The sequence below is a fragment of the Sphaerodactylus townsendi genome, linkage group LG01, assembly GCF_021028975.2.
Source record: "Sphaerodactylus townsendi isolate TG3544 linkage group LG01, MPM_Stown_v2.3, whole genome shotgun sequence".
NCBI lineage: Eukaryota > Metazoa > Chordata > Lepidosauria > Squamata > Sphaerodactylidae > Sphaerodactylus > Sphaerodactylus townsendi.
In genome coordinates, this window is record NC_059425.1 from 5,935,958 (window position 1) to 5,955,993 (window position 20,036).

Here is a 20,036-nt window from a genome sequence, read left to right on the forward strand (position 1 = left end):
CCCCCCCCCCCCCCAGACGCCAGACCTGGATTTGGGCTGGACGAGGCGGCGGGCGTCCATGGGGCAGGGAGGCCCCGCTGCTCAGGCACCACGAGGCCCCCAGAGCGCGGCCACACCAGCCAGGATTCATGGCTCCCCAGCCGGGCTGTCTTGACCGGAGGGGGGGTGGGGTGGGGGAGTCCTGCGGCAGGGGACCTCGAGGAGCGCATTTCCAGCACTGCCCCAGATGCCTCCAGGGGCTGGAGGGACAGTAAACCACCCCCGAAACATAGTCTGCCCAGTAAACGTCGTGGGGTGACGTCACCCCATGGGTCAGGCATGGCACAGGGGGGACCCCTTTACCGTTAGCGGGGGGGGGGGGGCTCCTCGGACTTCCCTTTGTCCAAATGAGCTTCTGCTGCTCGCATGCCTCAGGGCCCTGTCGGAGGTAAGATCCGCCCCCCCCCATTGCCCCCTTGCCCACCAAAATGCAGGGATGGGCTTCCTGTCTCTCCAGGACAGCTGTTTGCACAGCCCCTCCCAGAGGTGTGTTGGGGTCCTTGACAGTCATGCCTCCAGACACACAGTCACAGCCACAGTGTGTGCGTGTGCGTGTGCTGAATCACAGGATCCAGGAGCTAAACAGCTGCAGCCACGATGGAGGCAGCCTGAGGCGGCATCTGAGGATCAAGAGGTGCTCACTTTGCAGGTGGCCCAGCGCCCCCCTGGTTTTGTGAATGAAGCCCATTTTGGGGCCTGCAAGGAATGCTCCCCACCCCCTGCAAGGCCATGCGCAGGATTCTTCCTGACCGGTAGAGCCAAAGGGGGTGGGGGTGGGGGTGGGGGTGGGGGCTGGCTGGCTGCATTTGCTGCCTGTGTTGCCAGACAAGGAGGAGTGGCCGTCAGTTCAAGGTGGCAACGAAGCCTGCCCTCTCCGACTCATGAGGCTCTGCATTTGGGGGGGGGCACCCTGGCCACGGGGGGGGGGGGTCAGTCCCACAGCTGCAGCCAATCAACTCCTGCTCAAGGTGTTCAATGGCAGCCTGCCCACTGGCCAGGAGCAGCCCCCTCACTGGTCGAGAGAAAGGAAGGGGGGGGGCTAGACAAGGCAGGCCACTCTTGCGATGCTTCTCTACTCCTCCTTACGGCCTTTGATGGCTTCTATTTGCGACTCCCTCCCATTTTGCAGATGGTGGACTGAGGCTGGGGAGGGTGTCGCCACGGAGGTGCCTTTCTGCCCCCTGCCCCCCACGCCAAAGACAAGAAGCGACAACGTGAAGTTGGGGTCTGCTTGAGGTGGCCGTTCTGACTCACAGGTAGATCAGGTTCGAGCTGGTCTGGAAGGCATCGGGTGCAATGGACTGCAGCTGCGTCCTAGAGATGGTCCTGCAACAAAGGAACAAACCCGATCAGCGGTCGAAGCTCCTCCCTTTTGTCCCACCTCTGGAGGCCCACAGAGGCTGCTGCGCTGCAGGGGCCGCTTTGCATTTTAGGCCGGCTGCTTTTCCACACTGAGTTCTCAGTAGGTTGGAAATAGGTTGGAAATCTGTGTGACACTTAAGACAGCACTCTATTCCCCATCAAGGCCTCCCAAGGGCCCCCTCAAAGCAAGATCCTAGGAATATAGCCCGGAATGCGGGAAGTCATCATGAAGCGCCAGGGAGATCGCCCGGCCCCCTTGGAAAGAGAAAGAGGCAGCCAGGACTCAGAAGAGCGTCCACATGTGCGCGAGAGAAGCCCAGGCAGTGCCAACTCTTTGCTGGTTGTACTCGGGCATACCTGAATGGATCCCCTAACCCAGAGGTGTCCAACTCTAGTGCCCCAGATGTGCATGGACTACGATTCCCATCAGCCCCTGCCAAATTGGCCATGCACATCTGGGGCACCAGAGTGGGACACCCCTGCCCTCACCTGTTTCTTCTTGGAAGTCTGAAAGAGGGACCACGTTAGGTGTTCTGCATGGGTCAGAGCCCTCAGATGCCTCCCCACTGTGGTCGGCTCATGTTGCAATTGCAATTTGAATGAAGAGCAGAGTCCCAGATCAGGTCTGGAGAAAGAGGAGCAGCGCAGACAATGCCAGAGTCCCGCAGGTGGGCTGGGACACCCTCTTGCTCCTCTGGAAAAAACAACAGCTACACATTCCGGTGATTCCAGATCAAATGGGAACATGGGACTAAACAGGCCGCTGGTGGAAGACGGCTGGAGAGATGGTCCCTGTCTGAATGTGCAGGTCGGGTGCTCCCCATTTCTTTAAAGTATTTATCCATCTCTTGATTCATGCACCAGCAGCACTGAACATGTATCATGCACAAGTCCAAAGACCGGGCCGTAAGGGCTGTATCCCTTGGAGATGTCTTACCACCATCAAAAAAACCACTGACAAATTGGCAGAGACAAGAGATGAGATTTCAAAAGGTTTTTTAAGAGAAGGGGGGGTCATGCAAAAATTTTGGATAATCAAAATATTTTGCCAACTTCTAAAAGACCGCAGATTTGGTGCCAAAGCATTGCGGGGAAGGTGTGCCGAGGCCCGGGCACTGCCATAGAGAAAGTGGCATCTGGATGCCACAGGACGATGCCGATGGGGTGGCTCAGGAACGGTGATTTGGCAGCTGCAGTCTCTTGAAGGGCGGAGGGAGCTCTGCGCTTCCAAGAGGGGAGGCGTCCCGCTCTCTGGACTCATCTTAAATGGCAAGAGAGGAAGAGGCTCTTGCCCTGCTAATGGCCAGGATGGTTCACCAGCTCATCTTCCATCCTGTCCTGACCCGAGAACATCTTGTCCATCTTCCTTCTGGCTTGTGGAGGGGAAGGATCCAGGGGGCACTATCTAGTCAAGCCTCCAGTCTGTAAGGAAAGCCCCCTATGCTATGTGCTCCTGGGCCACTGAATAGGCCCCCTTCGATCCAACTGGCCCTCTTCCTTCTCCTGCAACCAAAGGGAGACAAGGTGGGGTGGGGGTGCCACTGGAAAAGGCAGTCCAGACACTCACAGGTTCTTCAGCTCCCGCGGGTTCTTGATGTCATCCTGGGTCAAGTTGGTCAAGCTCGACTGGTTTTCAATGACTCTGTCAGGGAGAGGAGCACATCCAATCAAAGTTACATCTTCGTCTCAAGAAAATTAAGACCTGTTTTTGCCCTATTTCAGCCCGATTACTAAAGCCAGATAATAATGTAGACTGTGGTGGGCCTTTGCAGCAGCCCCCCCCCCCCCCACCTTTGGGACCCCTTTTTTTGCTGCCACCCCGCCCCCCCCCCCGGGGAGCCCCCCCCCCCCCCCCCGTCTGCCAAAGGGAGAAGGGAGCCATCAACAGGGAGATGCTCTGATGGCTGAAATGTAGAAGGGAAGGGAAAGAGGGCGCTGTTGGAAGGGGCCACTCAGCTGGGTGGGGCACAGAATCATAGAGTTGGGAGAGACCACAAGGGCCGCTGCGCCCAACACCCTCTCAAGGGGCTTTCTGGCCCAGCATTGGCCCTCTCTCTGCAGGTGTGTGTCGTCTGTCCCAACAGCATCATAATGCCAGAGAAACAAATACTTGCATCGTGTGCAAACCATCAGGTGGAGCAGACCCCTGGCTGTTTCTCACAGCAACGTCCAGCATGACCAAACCCTGGACACAACCAGCAGCATGCATTGCCGGAGGCCTGCACGAGGGGCCGCCGGTGCTCAAGGGAAGCCAGCCTGTGCAGCTGGTGAAACATTTGGCCTGTTTAGGAGCCCTTCCTTTACTTATGTCGAGGTCCACCCGGCACTCCCCCACCGGTGAGCCTGCGGAAGAATTCCACCAGGTTCAGAAGCTGGCCTGCTCACTGCGTGTAGCTGCTTCTCATGAAGGTGTCACAATGACACTCTTCCAGAGAAAGAAATTATCAGACAAGGAAAAGTGCAAGAACCTTTTTTCTTTTCTCTCTTTTTTTTTTTGCTGTCAAGTCTCAGTTGACTTTTGGCAGCCCCTGTTGGGGTTTTCGAGGCCAAAGACCGCTGGGGGTGGTTTGCCATGTCACAACCCTGGTATTCCCTGGAGGTCTCTCATCCAAATACTAGCCAGGGTTAGGGCTGAGAGCAGGTGACTGTCCCATGGTCATGCAGCAGGCTTCCACGGCCTGTGTGGGGATTTGAGCCCAGGTTTCCCAGGCCCCAGTCTGACACCTTAACCACTAGGCCACGCTGTCTCTGCATCTTCTGTTCTATGTTCTACGCCCCAAGTCTTGCACGCCACAACCCTCCTCAAGCAAGAAGAAGCCCTGCCATCCCTGGAAAGCTTCGGTCCTCCTGGCCAGAACAGGATTTGTGCCACCCCCTTGGACAAAAGGTCTGGAATCAAATGTATTCAGCTATCACATGTCGTGTAAAATCCCTGCATATTTCACAGGGGAATAAGGCAGGGATTGAGAAGAGGAAAACCGAACTGCTCCTCAGAGCCGAAACCTCCTCCCCCTTCAAAATGTGGGCTGCTCGGATGGTCTCCTTGCAAGTGGGAGGGGGCCGCGAAACGCCCCGTCTTCCACACCCTCCTGAGCTGGCTTCAGTCCCCAGCAATTGTTCAGGGAACTATACTTCCTGCTGCTGTGCCGAGATAATGGACGGCACCTTCTTGTGCCGGAGGGAGCTCCGTAATGGCCCATCAGCCCCTCTCATTCAGAGCCGGGAAGAACCAGAAGTGCTGGCAGTAGAAGGGGATCAGAGGACCCTCCTGGCTCAAAGCAGCGGGGGGGGGGGGCTGGAGGGGGAGCAGGATCCTGATCATGTGGAGCCTTGCAAAACACACACCGTGTTCCTGGGACTGAAAGAGGACTGTCTGGATTAGCTCTTCCAAATGCATTTCATAGTTGTCATGAAGTCACATTATTTTTACTTACCTTTTTCGCTGTATGATTGTAGATGGATCTGGTTAAGAAAACCACCATCTTGTTTACATTGGTGTAGTGCCACTTCCATTTCAAAACAGCCTGAGGGCTGATGCACGCAAGACATGAGAAGTGTGCCATGTGTGAACCAGCTAGTCAGGCCCGGCACCCCACCTCCACAATTGTGACCTTCCCACCCGTCCGTGACCATGACTCTCATTCACTGGTTCACACATGATGTCTTCCAGCCCCGCGAATTGGCAGGGGAGTTTGGATTTTCTCACAGGTGCCAGATTTGAATAGCTTGAGGTTTCCCAGTCCGGCACCCGATCGTTCTGGGCTGTGGAAGATCCCTGAAACAGTGTGAGACGCTGAGACAAAGACCTCGGAAGAAAACACGGAACCTGCAGAAGGCTTTCGCCTCTGCTTAGTTTTCTGGCGAAGGGGGTGACCAGAGCGAAGCGCCGAATTCTGAATGCTGCAGTCGAGCTACAGAGTATTTTCCTTTCCTGATGAGGCCCGGCAGTCCACCTAGCCTTTGGGTTGCCCCGTTTTAGTGTCTGAGACCCCTCCCAGGACCTCTTTTCTGGGTGGCCCAAGCCTGACCAGATGCCATCAGGGCAGCATCTTCTAAAATACCAACTAAGAACACTTAATTGGAGACACTATTGGGGAGCAAAGTGGAGGGAGGGGCAATGTTGGGAGCCCCAAGGTCTCTCTCTGGGATGTTCCCTGCAAGGGACACAGGAGCGCTGCTTTGCCCCCCGCCCCTGCCCCTTGGCGCCCCGCCATTACAGCATGATATGTCTTCCAGGGGTGGCTTTTCTAGGAAACCAGCTGTCTTCCAGTAGTTCAACAGGCAGGGCTGACGCACAGCGCCTGGACTGGCAAAGGGATTGGACCGTGCCACTCAGGGGAGTCGGGCAGGCCTTTATGAGCACACGCTGAGCAAATGCACCACTTCCTGGCAACGAACATCCAAGTACCCCATGGAGAAACATCAGTGGTATCCGCGTAGCCTTTATCAACCAGGGGTGGGGGTGGGGAAGGCGGTGACATTCATATTTATTGGGCGTTCATGGAAGAACACTGTAAAAAAACATCTAGCTCAAGAATAGCCACTTTTGACTCCACTTTTGACTCCATCTTAGTGACCAACAAGATTTTGGAGTTATTGTCTTTCTAGAGTCCAAGTCTCTGGATAATTTAGGTACAATAAAAACCCAAAAGACCAGAAACCCCTCCCCTGCAACACGCACCCCCTCCTGTCCCACCATCTGTCGGCATGCTCATTTCGTCCCCCCACCCAGTCAGTGCCACCCACCCTCTTGGCTGTTGGGTGCTGCCCTTGGGAGCTGCCACTCCGTATCTTCCCAGCCCTCCTTGGCAAATTCGGATGCTGGCAAGGCGTGCTTTGGCTGTGCCCTTCTCCATCCTGAGGATGGGACATTTTATCTACGTGCTTTTTAAGTTTTTTAATTGCAGGTTTATCAAACAACAAACAGTTACCAGTGAGCAACAGATAGCAGGTGAGCAGTGATCAGATATCAATAAAAAGCAAACGCAACCTTGCTCTAAGATCAACGATTTCACACACAGAGAGAGCAAAAGACAATCATGTTTTATTCACAGCCAAATGGCACTAAGCATTTCCTTGAGTTCTGGTCTACAGGTCATTAATAGGCATTGACTGCAGGTAAGAAATGCAACTCCCACCAGTTCTTCAACTTCGACTCCTCTCTGTTCTGAACAAGGCACAGCCTTACACACCATTTTGTGCCAGTTTATGTGGGACGACGACAGTCTGGCCCGCAGCTCCCTGCCTGACCACGCGCAGGATCTTAGCCAGCTCCAAGTCCGTGGGCGAAGGATGCTGGTTTCAATGGCTGAATGATACACTGAGACACAGACCCCAATTCTCTCGGATCATGGCTGGGTGAACCAGACACTGCCACAGTTCCGTGCCACGGAATACAGGTCCCCCATTCACCTCAAGTCTCTGCCAAGCCAGCTGGCGGCTGTCTGGGGCTGAGGCGAGGGCACCACTGTGGAGGCAGGCGTTATTTTCTCCCCGGCCCCTCCGCGGTACCCATCCTCCCTTTCTTTCGGGGTCACCAGCTCTGCTGCACCCAGAGCATTGCTGCCATGTGGGAAAGGAGCCCTGCCTGTTGCTCACTGGTAATTGTTTGTTGTTTGATAAACCTGCAATTAAAAAACTTTAAAAGCACATAGATAAAATGTCCCATCCTCAGGGTGGAGAAGGGCACAGCCAAAGCACGCCTTGCCAGCATCCGAATTTGCCAAGGAGGGCTGGGAAGATACGGAGTGGCAGCTCCTGAGGGCAGCACCCAACAGCCAAGAGGGTGGGTCGCACTGACAGAGTGGTGGGTGGGGGGACGAAATGAGCATGCCGACAGATGGTGGGACAGGAGGGGGTGCGTGTTGCAGGGGAGGGGTTTCTGGTCTTTTGGGTTTTTATTGAACCTAAATTATCCAATAAACAAATAAACAAAATAAAGCAAACACAAAATACAACAAACACACCCCTGCTTGGCTGCTGATGTGCATGTAATTCACTGAGTGTAAGTTGTGTGTGTGATGTCTACTATTTTCTATGCTGGAGATGCAAGCAGAAAAGGAGTAAAATGATGCCTGGTCCCTGCGAAGGAGCAGTGGCCGGACATCATCAAAAAAAACTGGGAAAGGAGGGCATCATAGCAGGGAGGGATGGGGGGGGGGGGAGGGAGGCGAACCGCTTCCAAATGTCACCAGATCCTAGGCTAGAGTCTGCCGGAGCAAAGTTCTCCCAGCCCCGTTTGAAGGCAGTTTGTCTCAACATTTCCAGAATGTGGGTTTGAGGACTTCAAGAATTACCTCCTTTGGTGTTTAAGAACAAGATTTTTGTATCACTGTGGGCAGCTACTCGTTATGCCTGGGCAGACCCAGACAGGCAGCCTCTTTGCTGATGGGAGGGTCATCAAGATGCCCCACCCGCCCCGGCTGGTTCCACGGGGGGGGGGGGGGTAATTGGCATCAGGCTCTGGTCCGGCACCATCCCCCAGCGCTGGTTCTGATCTTGCTGGCACCAACTCTTCACGGAGCCGATCCAGAAGCATTTTGGTTCAGCATCATCAGGCAAAAGCTGATCTGGTCCCAACTTAGTGCCCTGTGAGATTGTGTTTGCCCAGAGTGACGTTCTCTGACTGTGTATTTAGGGTTTGTGCTCGCTTTGGTTTTCATCTTTGGCTGATCACCCTGTTTCCCCCTCAGCTGAGTTCCCTGCCGGTGGATATGGGTCTGTCACAGGCACCACGATCCAGTCCCACCCCAACCTTCACCGCTTGCACCCTCGGCATGATACTCACACTTCAGTGAAGTTCTCCAAGCTCCGCAGTTGTGACAGGCTCTGGATGCTGTTTGGCTCCAGGCAGAGCAAGGTGTTCATGTAACATCTGCACTGCTCCAGGCACGGGGACGCCAAGCTCGGGCGCAGGAGCAGCCATGCAAGGCCGAAGGCGAGGCAGGCGAGCCCCTGGAGCATCCTTCCCCCGAGAGGTTGCAGCCGTCACTCAGAGAACCCAGCCCTTGCCCATTTGCTCCCACCCGAAAGGCCGGACCAGACACAGCCCTGAGCCTCCTCTCTGTGCACCTCTTTGCTTATCAGGCAGGGAACATGTGCATGCAAACATCTGTTCAGCTGAGAGGGCAGGGGACAGCGCTCAACCTCAGGGAGGCGGGGCTTGCTTCCACCCCTCCTCCCCAATCACATAACCCCTCCCTTTCAGAGACACTGTGCCTCCACGGATGCTCTCGTTTGCACAGGGAAGGGGGGACAGGGGCCGCAGAGGCACCAAGCAAGTGCCCGCGTGCAGAGCTTCCTTCCTGGGCAAGGGGCAGAGGCGGCCCCAGCAGCAGCCGTGGTGGGGGCACCTGGTCAAGAAGCGAAGGCTTGGAGCTGGCTCTGCTGCCCTTGATAGAAACTGGCAGGAGAGGGCAAAACCAGTGGGCTGCTTCACACAGGGAGGTGCCCTTCCTCAAGCAGCCATCGGCCTGATGCTGTTATTCTTTGAAGCATTTGCAGCCCATGACTGTGACCCGTGAAAGGCCAGGGGTGCGGCAGCGGCATGCGGCTACTCACTGATTGGGACAGGACACTGCCCTCGACGTGCACAGAGGCACTGTGGATGAGACTAGAAGCTGGAGAGCGGACAACGGAAATGGCGGAATGGAGAGCAAGCATGCCTGGTCCTCCCAGCACTCTGGCAGCATCCTGGGGGGTATCCGAGCAGAGTAGCCTCTGTCCTTGGATCCCCGCAGCGCCCAGAACTGTATCAGGCGGCGGGGGGTGGGGGGAGGCAGTTCAGGTAGGAAGGTCCTGGGAAGCAGCTAATCCTGGAGGCTGAGCCCCCTCGCCTGAGGTGGGTAGGAAGGGGCCCCTCTGAGTTCCCGCAGAAAGTGGCAGGAAAGCTGCTATTTCAGAGAGTTGATGCAGGGCGAGAAAAAGGATGCCCAAGGGGGGGGCTGAGGGGGGAAAGGGGGCTGCGAGAGGCCTGCCCTTGGGGTGCCGAAGAGGCAGAGCATCAGGAGGAGGAAGGCGGGGAGCGAAGTGAGGTCTTGCCCTCTCCCAGGGCAAGAGAGGACTGCTCGGATACTGTGGGTGGGCTCCGGCAACGCCAGGTGGCAGGCCTTCTCCTAGAGGGCCCTTCCCTGTGTGGCCCTTCCTTCAGCAGCACAGCGGCCGCCCAGAGGGACAAGCTTTTGGGTGGCTTCTCGCCCCCACCCCCACCCGTGGGACAGCCTGCCCTCGCCTTGGGAACGCCCAGCGGACCTCCTGAGTTGGTTGTATTTGCTGCCCTGTGATTCCGAATAGTTCCTCTGGATGGTTTTGCGGAGTTGGTTTGGAAGCATGGTTTCGTCTGTCCTCTTATTGGGTGTTGCTTTGCTTGCAAACATACGTGCAGATATTGGGTTTGTCTTGTAAGATCCCACGGCTAAGCTGGCTGCAGGCGACTCTCCGCTGGACGCAGCCCCCCCCCCCCCCCCCCCGTAAGGCAGCCTTCTGGACCTCGGGCGACGTTTGCTTTTCCTTTGCCAGCCCAGAACACGCCCTGCGCTGCAGCCGCCTCTTCCTTCAGGGCTGCCGATAATCAGCCAATCAACTGATTAATTATTTAAAAGTTGAACAGTTAAGAAATCAATCAGCTACATTTAAATGCATTTACATAACGCAAAACCCCCATCCATATAAGAAGCCGAAATCTTTGCGCGTGAGATGCTTTTGCAGTTTAAAGCCAGCCCTCCTGTCTTTCCTCACTGGGATTTCGAAGGGAGAATCAGCTCCATGACAGCGACACTCTGAAGGCAGACATTTAAAAACTGTTTCATCAGAAGGACAAGAAAGAGGGAAACTTCCAGCTGAAGCTGGTTCTCAGCTGGGCACAACTCACCCCCCCTCCTCCGCACACCCCTCCTCAAAATGCCCCCACCCGTTTTTGACCCACCCTTTTTCTTGCTTGTATTCATGCCAGCCAGCCTTTGGGCTACAGGGGACCACTGAGCCAAATGAACGCCTCTCTCTTCGGAGCATCCCGTTATTTGACCCACCCCGCTTGCCAGTCTGGAGAGGCCCCTTCCAAGCCTGCGAACAAAATCGGGCCTCACCTGGGACCTCACTTGTGCCGCACCCAGCCTCTGCTGACAAAAGGGCCCTGAGCGCGCGCAGACGGCCTCTCCTTGACCCTGGGCCTGGGTGCCCTTTCCGAGCAGACTCCAGCTCTAGTCTCTGCTTCTGGAAATGAAGCCCTCGTGCGCCCATTCACGCCACCTTGGGTGTGAGGGTCCCGTGTCACTGGAATCTCCCCGGAAAGGTCTCTGGCTTCCCCAGACGCCCCCCCCCACCTGGCCATTCATGGGACAGAGAAGCCAAAGAGCCGCACCCCTGGGCTGGTGGTGAAGCACCGGGGCTCCAGGGAGCCACAGAGTTCTGAACGCAGGAGGTCCGAAGCTACTGAGGGCCCTGAAACATGGGCCAGTTGAGGGGGGGGGGGACATCTGAGATGTGTGTTGAAGGCCGAGGCCAACACGCAGGAGAATCGCCGGCCAGTGGCCAGCGTTAGATCCTTGCTGGCTTCAGATGTTGGCGCAGCGGCACAGAGAGGGGGCGGGTTCAAATCCAGCATCCTTCGTATTCTCCTCGATCCTTCAACAAGGAATTTCTACTCTGAGCTCCATTCAGTTGATGTAAAGAAGGAAGGGGTGGGGCTCATAGGCTCATGTTAGACCCCCCCCTTCCCAGAGCTCTTTAGGAACTCTTGCACTTGTATCTTCTCCCCCAACCTGGCAGCCTCATTCTGCCACCTATCCTGGGGGGGTTCCAAAATTGCTGTGAGGAATCCAGATTGCGCCAGGAAGGAGAGCCTCGGGGGCACAGGCAGACTGGGCCACACGTGGAGGCCATGATGCCACAACTGTTTCTTCACAGCCCCCTCCCCACTGAAACTGAGCTGGTGGGGGCAAAACCTGTCATAGATGGTCATGAAGATCTCCCCCCCCAACAGGCACCCCAAAGCCATTTACATTGTTCTCCTGTCTTCCATTTCATGCTGACAACAACCTTGTGAGGTGGGTCTGGCTGAGAGGGCATCTTCAGTGGCTGAATGGGGACTCAGCACACACTATTATCTTCTTCTCTTCTTGTTGGAGAGGAATCATGTTCTGCACACCTTGTCTGTGCTGACTGCCCGTCATTCTGAAGTTGGTCACCAATTTTGAAACCCTTGGCTTTATTTTCAAATGATTTATGTCTACCCCAGATCACGGCAGCTTCCAGTGCAAAAACCAGGCAGGTCAAGAGGTTTCGATTCCTTTTGTGTTTGGCAGTGGCCAGTTTTGAGGCTGCTAGATTTATTTTGGGATGTGTAATTCCTGCCAGAGACAATCTCAGCTTCCATGGCAAATAGCATTGGAAGGCGGTCTGCACATAGCCCAGTCCAGGACGTCCCTGTTCCATGTATTGTCGAAGGCTTTCACGGCCAGATTCAACTGGTTCTGGTGGGTTTTCTGGGCTGTGTGGCCGTGGTCTGGTGGATCACAGAGGGAAGTCTGTTATCACAGAGGTGTATCACAGTGTGTAACAGACTTCCCTCTGTGATACACCTCTGAAGATGCCAGCCACAGATGCAGGCGAAACGTCAGGAACAAGATCCACCAGACCACGTATGGTCACACAGCCAGGAAAGCCCACCAGAACCAGTCCCTGTTCCCTTCTTTTCTGACATTGCAGCTTCCAGCATCACCCTGAATGCAAAGGCTAGTTTTTACATGCCTGTCTTTACTTTCTGGTGATCGGCACCTTCTAGCAACAAGAAATATGTCCAGTGCAAGTCGCAGTTGCGTGGGCGTTTGTGTGTCTGGCAATTATGCAGGTTGGGATGTTCTCATTCCTTGCACATTTGGCATTGCAATCTTCCCAAGGCCGTCCTGAAGCTTATGGGTCAGTTAGAAATATAGCAATGTTATCATCACATAAATCAACTTCCTGTGATGATAATATTGCTGCTATATGTCTAACTGACCCATAAGCTTCCGGACGGTCTTGGGAAGATTGCAATGCCAAATTTTCCTGTTCTATGTCAGTTAACAATTGGGAATAAACCCTCTTTGATCTTCTGATATGTATTTGGAGATCTCTGTTGACTAATTAGTCTATATGAGACGTTAAGTTGAGGAACTTTCCCAGCTTTCGGAAAATCCTGTGTCTACACCCTGACCTGGATAGCCCAGCCTAGCCTGATTTTGTCAGATCTTAGAAGCTCAGCAGAGCCAGCCGTGGTCAGCACTTGGGAGAGAGACCACCAAGGAAGTCCAGGGTCACTAAGCAGAGGCAGACAATGGCAAAACCACCTCTGCTGGTTTGGTGTCTCAAAAACCCCTTCAGGAGTGGCCATCAGTCAGTTGTGGCTTGCTGGCCCTCTCCACCACCACTTCACTTCTCTCTTCTCGGGATGCCGAGAACTGTCTTGCCTGATAAATTTCACCTGTTGCCCTTGAGGCTCTGCTCCAGCAACCTTGGCTTGCCTGAAATGTAGCTGTGCAGGTCTTCACAGAGACGCTGTGGTGAGCCCATAAGCAAATGGTACTTCACCAGCTGCACTGGTGCCACGTGGAATACCGGACCAGGTTCAAGGTTTTCGTATTAATTATAAACAATCTGAGGTCTTCACACCTGCGGGACCAGCTCTCCCAATGCGTTCCCCAAAGGGTGCTTCACTGTGCCAATAACAACCTTCTATTGGTCCCTGGCCCCCCAAATTTCTGGCTGGCCAAGGAGGCTCTGGCCCTGGCCTGGTGGAATGCCCATGACTACTGAAGAAGAAGAAGGAGGAGGAGGAGGAGGAGGAGGAGGAGGAGGAGGAGGAGGAGGAGGAGGAGGAGAAGGAGAAGGAGAGTTGAATTTATATCCTAAAAATGAGGGGACTATTTAGAAGGAAGCTAGTATGTCTCAAGAAGTCCAAGTCAGAAGGATAAAATACAAGCCATTTATTGTCTAACAGCTTCTCACAACAAGCATAACATAAACCTGCAGCTGCACTGAATACATACAAAATTGCTAACAGCCGATTGCCGGCACAGCAGCTGAGGCACTTTGGTCGATACATTCCACCCCTTCCCCCCAACTCCTGTAATAATCTGGCGGAACTCTCTTCCATTGAGACCACCTCAACTCCTGCTCTGGTTCCTGGTTCTGTGTTCGTTCCTGCATCACTGTTGGACTTTGCGATGCCTCCTCACTCTGCATTGCATTCTGCATGGGAACCACCCTTGGTTCCTTGAGTTCCTGGGGCCCCTGGTCTCCATCTTGCCCCACCCTTTGGGCCTCAATCATTTGCTGCTCATCTCCCTGATCTACTGCTACTGTTGGACCTGACACCCTTTTCCTCAGTTGGTCCACATGTCTGCGGATCACCCACCCCTCTTCTGTTTCCACCTGATATGACAGTGGTCCTGTCGGCTGCCTCACTACTGCTGGAACCCAACAAGGGCCTGCTCCACAGTCCCTAACATATACAGTGTCATCCCTATCAAACGTCCAAGGTGCTTTCAGCACCTGGTCCTCTTTCTTTGATCGCTCATCAACTAGATCGGGATGCATCCGATCCAACAACGAGGTCAGCCGTCGATCCATCAGTAGTTCAGCAGGACCCCTTCCTGTGGCTGTACGCGGTGTTATGTGCTGCGTCAACAAAAAGTTTGCCAACCGACGATGCCAATCCCCCTCTACTATCCGTTTCAGGGTATCCTTTGTTGTATGCACCATCCTTTCTGCCTATCCATTGGTAGCTGGGTGGAAAGGGGCTGAAGGAACCTGGCAAATAATACCATCTGCCAAAAATGCCCTGAACTCCTCAGACACAAATGATGTCCCACTGTCTGATACTACAGTATCTGGGAGGCCATGGGTTGCAAATGGCTTTCGCAGTGTCTTAATCACTGTCCGTGATGTCATTGACATTACTGGCCCTACTTCTAACCATTTGGAATACGAACCCACTACAATAAGGAACACCTGACCCTGGAATGGGCCTGCAAAATCAATGTGTAACCGTGACCAAGGGATTTTTCTTGATTCCCACTGATGAGTAGTGGCCTGTGGTGGTGCGGGCCGCGTCATCTGGCACTCACTGCATCTGGCCACCCGTTCTTCTATTTCACTGTCGATCTTAGGCCACCAAACGTAGCTTCGGGCCAATGCCTTCATCCTCGCTATCCCGGGTGCCCCACAAGTAAGGCCTCCAACACCCTGGTCCTCAAGGCTGATGGGATCACCACCCTATTTCCCCACAGTAAGCAACCCTTATGGACAGATCTCTCGTGCTGTCTTATTTCAAATGGTCTGAATTTCTCATCTATCTTCCCCATTGGCCAACCCCTCCATGCCCAGTTCAACACCTGATGAGCAATCACAGGGTCCTTAGCTGACTTTTCTGCTATTTCTGCCACTTGCACCGGAGGCTCAGGTAATGATTCCAACATTAAAGCCTCTAACAGTGGGGAGTGATCTTCCTCCTCCCTTTGTACTGGTAAGAGACTCAACGCATCTACATGGCTAATCTTCCTACCTGGCTGATGCTACAAGACATAATCATACGCATTCGGAAACATCGCCCACCGCAGCATTCTAGGGGACAATATCTGTGGGGTCTGGCGTTCTGATGAAAATAATCCCAACAATGGTTTATGATCAGTCACGATAACAAACATCACCCATACACATAGTCATGACATTTCTTGACCGCAGCCACTATTGCCAATGCTTCCTTGTTTATTTGTGCGTAATTTTGCTCAGTTTTGGACAAAGTTCTAGAATAATACGCAATTGGAGCTTCCCGAAGATCCTCCAACTGGTGGCTCAACTCTGCTCCCACTCCATACGGGGAGGCATCACACGTTCAGATTAGTGGCTTCCTTTCGTCAAAGTGAACCAGTACGCTTCCTGATGACAACAATCTTTTTACGTTCCGAAAAGCTTCCTCGTGCTGCTGCCTTGTCCACTGCCACACCGCTTGCTTACCTAAGAAGCGATGCAGCGGCTCTGCTACAGTGGCTTTATGTTTCAAAAATGAATGGTAGAAATTCAGCAGTCCCAAAAATGCCTGCAACTCCTGTCTTGACTGTGGCCCAGGGGCATTCTGGGTCGCCCTCACCTTCGCTGAGGTTGGGTGAATTCCCTCTGCATCTATCATGTACCCCAAAAACTCTGACACTCCAAAACCACACTTTTCACGCTTAACGCACAATCCCACATCCGAGAAACACTGCAGCACTTTTCGTACCTGTGCCATCAATTCCTCCTCCGACGCACTCACGATCAACACATTGTCAAAATGGGGTATGACTCCCGGCAGGTTTTTTAATATCTCTTCCATCAAACTCTGGAATATACCAGGAGCTACACTCACCCCAAATTGCAAACGCTTTACTCTAAATGCCCCCCTGTGGGTCACTATTGTCTGGGCTTCTGCAGTAGCATCATCTACTCCCAGCTGTTGGTGTGCTTGTGCTAAATCTAGTTTCGCAAAAACCCTTCCTCCTGCTAATGTTGCCAGCAACTGACTCACCACTGGCACTGGATAAGAGTGTTTCTGCAGTGCCTTATTGATTGTACACTTATAATCAGCACGAATACGCACATCTCCATTGGCTTTCAGGGGGGTCACAATTGGGGTCTCCCATTTTGCATATGTGACTGGCTCCAATATTCCTTGTTCTAATAATCGATCTATCTCCGCATTAATTTTAGGGCGCAAGGCAAATGCCTGAATAGTCAACAGCACACATCAAGGAAGCTATAAAAGGCTTCTTTTAAAAGGGGAAGGCCTGCCCTTATGAAATGAACAGAGGGCAGCAGCATGGGTGGGGTCTCACAAAAGCAGTGTGGGTTGGAAAAAGCATCAAGACAAATTGCAGGCATTTCTTTAAAGACATCCAGAAGAGGAAACCAAGCAGAGAAGCAGTTGGGGCTGCCATGCAGAGAACTTCTGAACATCTCTTGCCTTGAAGCCTCTGCGGGGTCACTGTAAGTTGGCTGCGACTTGGTGGCAAAAAAAGGAAGACAGGGAGATGGCAGAGAGGCCCAGTGAATTGTCTGCATCTGTGTTCCTTATGGAATATGGGGAGCCTGATCACAGGCTACTACCAGGATGCAAGTCTGAAGAACCGAATCACGTTAAGGTGGAAAGAGATGACGTGCGAGGCCACACGTCTCCATGCCTCTGCGTTCCGACCACGGCAGTGGAAACAACCACAGAATAGCTGCTGCAAGAGGGGGAGCCAATGACAGGTTGACTCCCGCAATAGGCAGAGCCCACCACAAAATGTCAGGGACTCAGAGCAACCCTTCAACATAGAATCACAGAATCATAGAGTTGACCACCGGGCCCATCCAGTCCAACCATGAATATAAGAACATGAGAATATTGTGCACCACAGTGTACACACCACAATTCAAGGAGGATACTGACAAACTGGAACGGGTCCAGAGGAGGGCAACCAAAATGATAAAAGGTCTGGAATCCTTGCCCTACAAAGAGAGGCTTAGGGAGCTGGGGATGTTTAGTTTGGTGAAGACAAGGCTAAGAGGTGACATGATAGCCCTGTTTAAATATTTGAAGGGATGTCATGTTGGTGAAGGAGCAAGCTTGTTTTCTGCTGCTCCAGAGACTAGGACCAGGAGTGATGGGTTCAAGGTGAAGGAAAAGAGATTCCACCTAAACATCAGGAAAAACTTCCTGACAGTCAGGACTCTTTGGCAGTGGAATGCACTACCTCAGAGTGTGGTGGAGTCTCCTCCTTTGGAGGTTTTTAAAGAGAGGCTGGGTGGCCATCTGTCAGGACTGCTTTGATTGTGTGCTCCTGCATGGAAGGGGGTTGGACCTGATGGCCCTTTGGGGTCTCTTCCAACTCTATGATTCTACCCCCTAAGGTCTTAGTACTAAATGGCTGACTACAGATGGGGGAGATTGCCTCCTCTCTGCTCTGCCACAGCATCAGGTGAGCGCCTGGATCGCTGAGAACAAGAGCCGGAGGTGCATGGCAACTTCCTAGTACATTGTCAGTGTAAGGAGGTTTGCCCCGCCGGGGTTCAATCACCAGCACGCTGCAGGGGCCTCCTGCTTCATCGGCCAGCATGCTTAATCGTGGCTGAGATTCACCAGTGCAGTAAAAGTTGTTCTGTTTGGATTGCTTAGGAGTTTGGGCAATTGAGTGGGGAGGAAGCAGTTTTCAAACTTCCTGCATTGGCGGTCAAAGAGTGCCATCTGTTGCACAAAAATATTATTGCATATCTTTTCAATAAAAATGAACAAACATGGAAAGGAACTGGGCACCTTATTAATAGAAAAAAAAAATACATTATTAAAATCTGTCAGCGCAGTTGTCAGTGATACAGTTTCTAAGATACGGGTGCCCCAGCCCTTAAAGGTCAAAACCAAGAACCTTGAAGACCTGACTTGGGATTCCACTGGTAGAAACAATACAGATGTTACGTTCTCTCTCTCACTGTTACCCCAGTAAGGAGCCACACTGCAGAATTCTGGACCACTGTTAACTTCCACATCAGTCTCTCAAAGGTGGGTTGTACAGAACAAAGGTTGCAATGATTCAGCCTGGAGGTGACTGTTGCATGGATCACTGTGGCCAAGTCGGTAGCAGGACAGGTAGGAGGCCAACTGTCTGAATCTGTCGAGAAGGTCGCGAAAAAAGGCCACTTTGGCTGTGTGTGTATGACCTGGAGCCTCCATAGATAAGAAGGACTCCAAGGTCACACACTCTCAGGCTCTGCTTAACAGAGGAGGCAGGTGTTAAGGCCACCTGTCAAAATTAAGGTGGCCAGCATGCTGGCAGGGGCTGATGGGAATTGTAGTCCATTGCATCCGGAGAGCCACAGGTTTACAGACCCCTGCTCCAGACACTGTGCCCGGTAACTCAGGGGTGAAAGCGTCAGTGGCTGTTCATCCACAGAAAAAACTGGGTAGCTGGGTGTCACCTGCATACCGCGACAATCCAACCCAAAGCTCAAAACCGCTGGACCAGGGGGCACATACAGATTGGGGAAAGGATGACTCCCTGCTTGCGGAACTCCACAGTATTTATGGGTATCACTGGGATATCCTCCCCAAAATGTTACCTGCAGAGAAGCGAGGCCAGCCATTTCAGCCCTGAATCCCAGCATCGGCAAAGGTCAAAAGAACACAAAGCAACAATGTCAAATGCTGTGATGAGGATCTAATAACATAGCAGCCCTGGCCAGAGCTTCGTCTGTGATGGTGACCAGCACAGTCTCCATCCAGTGGCCAAGATGGAGGCCGGACTGGAAGCGGTCCAGGAGTGGCGTAAAGTCTATTGACCACATCCTCCTGAGATGGCTTCCCAGGGCCAAAGCCTGAGGTGGGGAGCTGACTGTTGCTGGCTCTACCCCTGGGAGTGTCCCCAGCATGCCCCCAGTGACCTCGGTCTCCAGCGTGAGACTGGGGCGGCTGTGGAAGCAGCCTCCGCAAGCAAGTTGGGCGCCCTCAGAACTCCGCGAGCTTAGCCGCCTTTCTATTTGCCCTCCAAGATGGCCGAAGTACCACTTACACTGGCCAGGAGGAGGTCAAACGTGTTAGCATGAACCAGCACCGTAATCGCATACAGTAAGGTGAAGCCAGTAACAATATAGCATTTTAGAAGAGGCAGATTTTGGAACTGCCCCTCTCTGTAATCACAATTCTCAGGTATGGAGGCTGCAGGAAAGAACACTATGGCCGTTTCCCCACTCACCTTTTGTTGTGCGCTACTGCGCTCCAAGTAATGCGGGGTCCACCGGCACTCCCCATTACAGGAGGCGGTGACAACACAGCCGCCCCGATTCTACCCTCCTCACAACCCCTCAGCCAGCGTCAATTCGGAATACCTTCTTCCACCTCCGTCAGGCCCGGAGGCTAGCTCCTTTCCTCTCCCAAGCGGACCTAGCCACTGTAGTCCATGCAACGGTCACCTCCCAGATTGGACTATTGTAACTTCGCTCTACGCGAAGATTCTTCCCTTCAAGTTTGATCCGGAGACTAAAACCTGGTCCAACATGCAGCGGTAGCGTCTACTTACGGAGCAGCGCCATCTATGATCATATCCAAGCCTGTATTTAAGCCAACTGCTGTGGCTCCCGGTGGAATTCCGGATCATCTTCAAAGTGTTAGTGTTGACCTTCAAGGCCTTGCAGCGGCCTGGGGCCCTCGTGTCGCCGAGACCGCATCACCCCGTACGTCCCTGCACGGCCTCTCCGCTCAACGGAGGGCTAATTTATTAGTGGTCCCTGAACCCCTCAATGATACGGCGCTGGCCTCCCACACGGAGCCAGGGCCTTTCAAGCTCTGGCCCCAGCCTGAATGGAACACCCTTCCTCCCGGCTGTCCGGGCCCTGCGGGACCTTAACAAGTTCCGCCAGGAGCCTGTAAAGCGGAGTTGTTCTGCCGGGCCTTTGGAGGGACCAACCCGCTGAAATGGTGCCCCCGGATGCCCCAGTCGGCCTGTTATTTGAAGCTGCATCATCTATGTGGCTACGCCTCCCTCCCCTCCCCTCTTTTCTTCACTGAAGAATTTTAATGAAATATGGGGCCGGTCGGACGCCTCCTCTTCTTCTTCTTCTTCTTCTTCTTCTTCTTCTTCTTCTTCTTCTTC

The 20,036-nt window shown here is 53.4% G+C and overlaps 1 protein-coding gene and 2 pseudogenes across 1 annotated transcript; all 3 read right to left on the reverse strand.

Moving 5' to 3' along the window:
- Positions 1–130, reverse strand: part of LOC125436346 — a 6,343-nt pseudogene extending 6,213 nt beyond the window's left edge.
- Positions 131–1,156: 1,026 nt separating this feature from the next.
- LOC125431157 (high affinity nerve growth factor receptor-like) lies at positions 1,157–8,482 on the reverse strand. Its single transcript, XM_048493861.1, has 3 exons — positions 8,189–8,482; positions 2,969–3,043; positions 1,157–1,365 (listed from the first exon to the last, which is right to left on the reverse strand). The coding sequence occupies exons 1-3, from the start codon at positions 8,362–8,364 to the stop codon at positions 1,290–1,292; spliced, it is 327 nt and encodes a 108-aa protein (XP_048349818.1). The 5' UTR covers positions 8,365–8,482; the 3' UTR covers positions 1,157–1,289.
- A 4,949-nt stretch (positions 8,483–13,431) lies between these two features.
- LOC125436357 lies at positions 13,432–17,510 on the reverse strand (annotated as a pseudogene).
- Between the last annotated feature and the right edge of the window lie 2,526 nt (positions 17,511–20,036).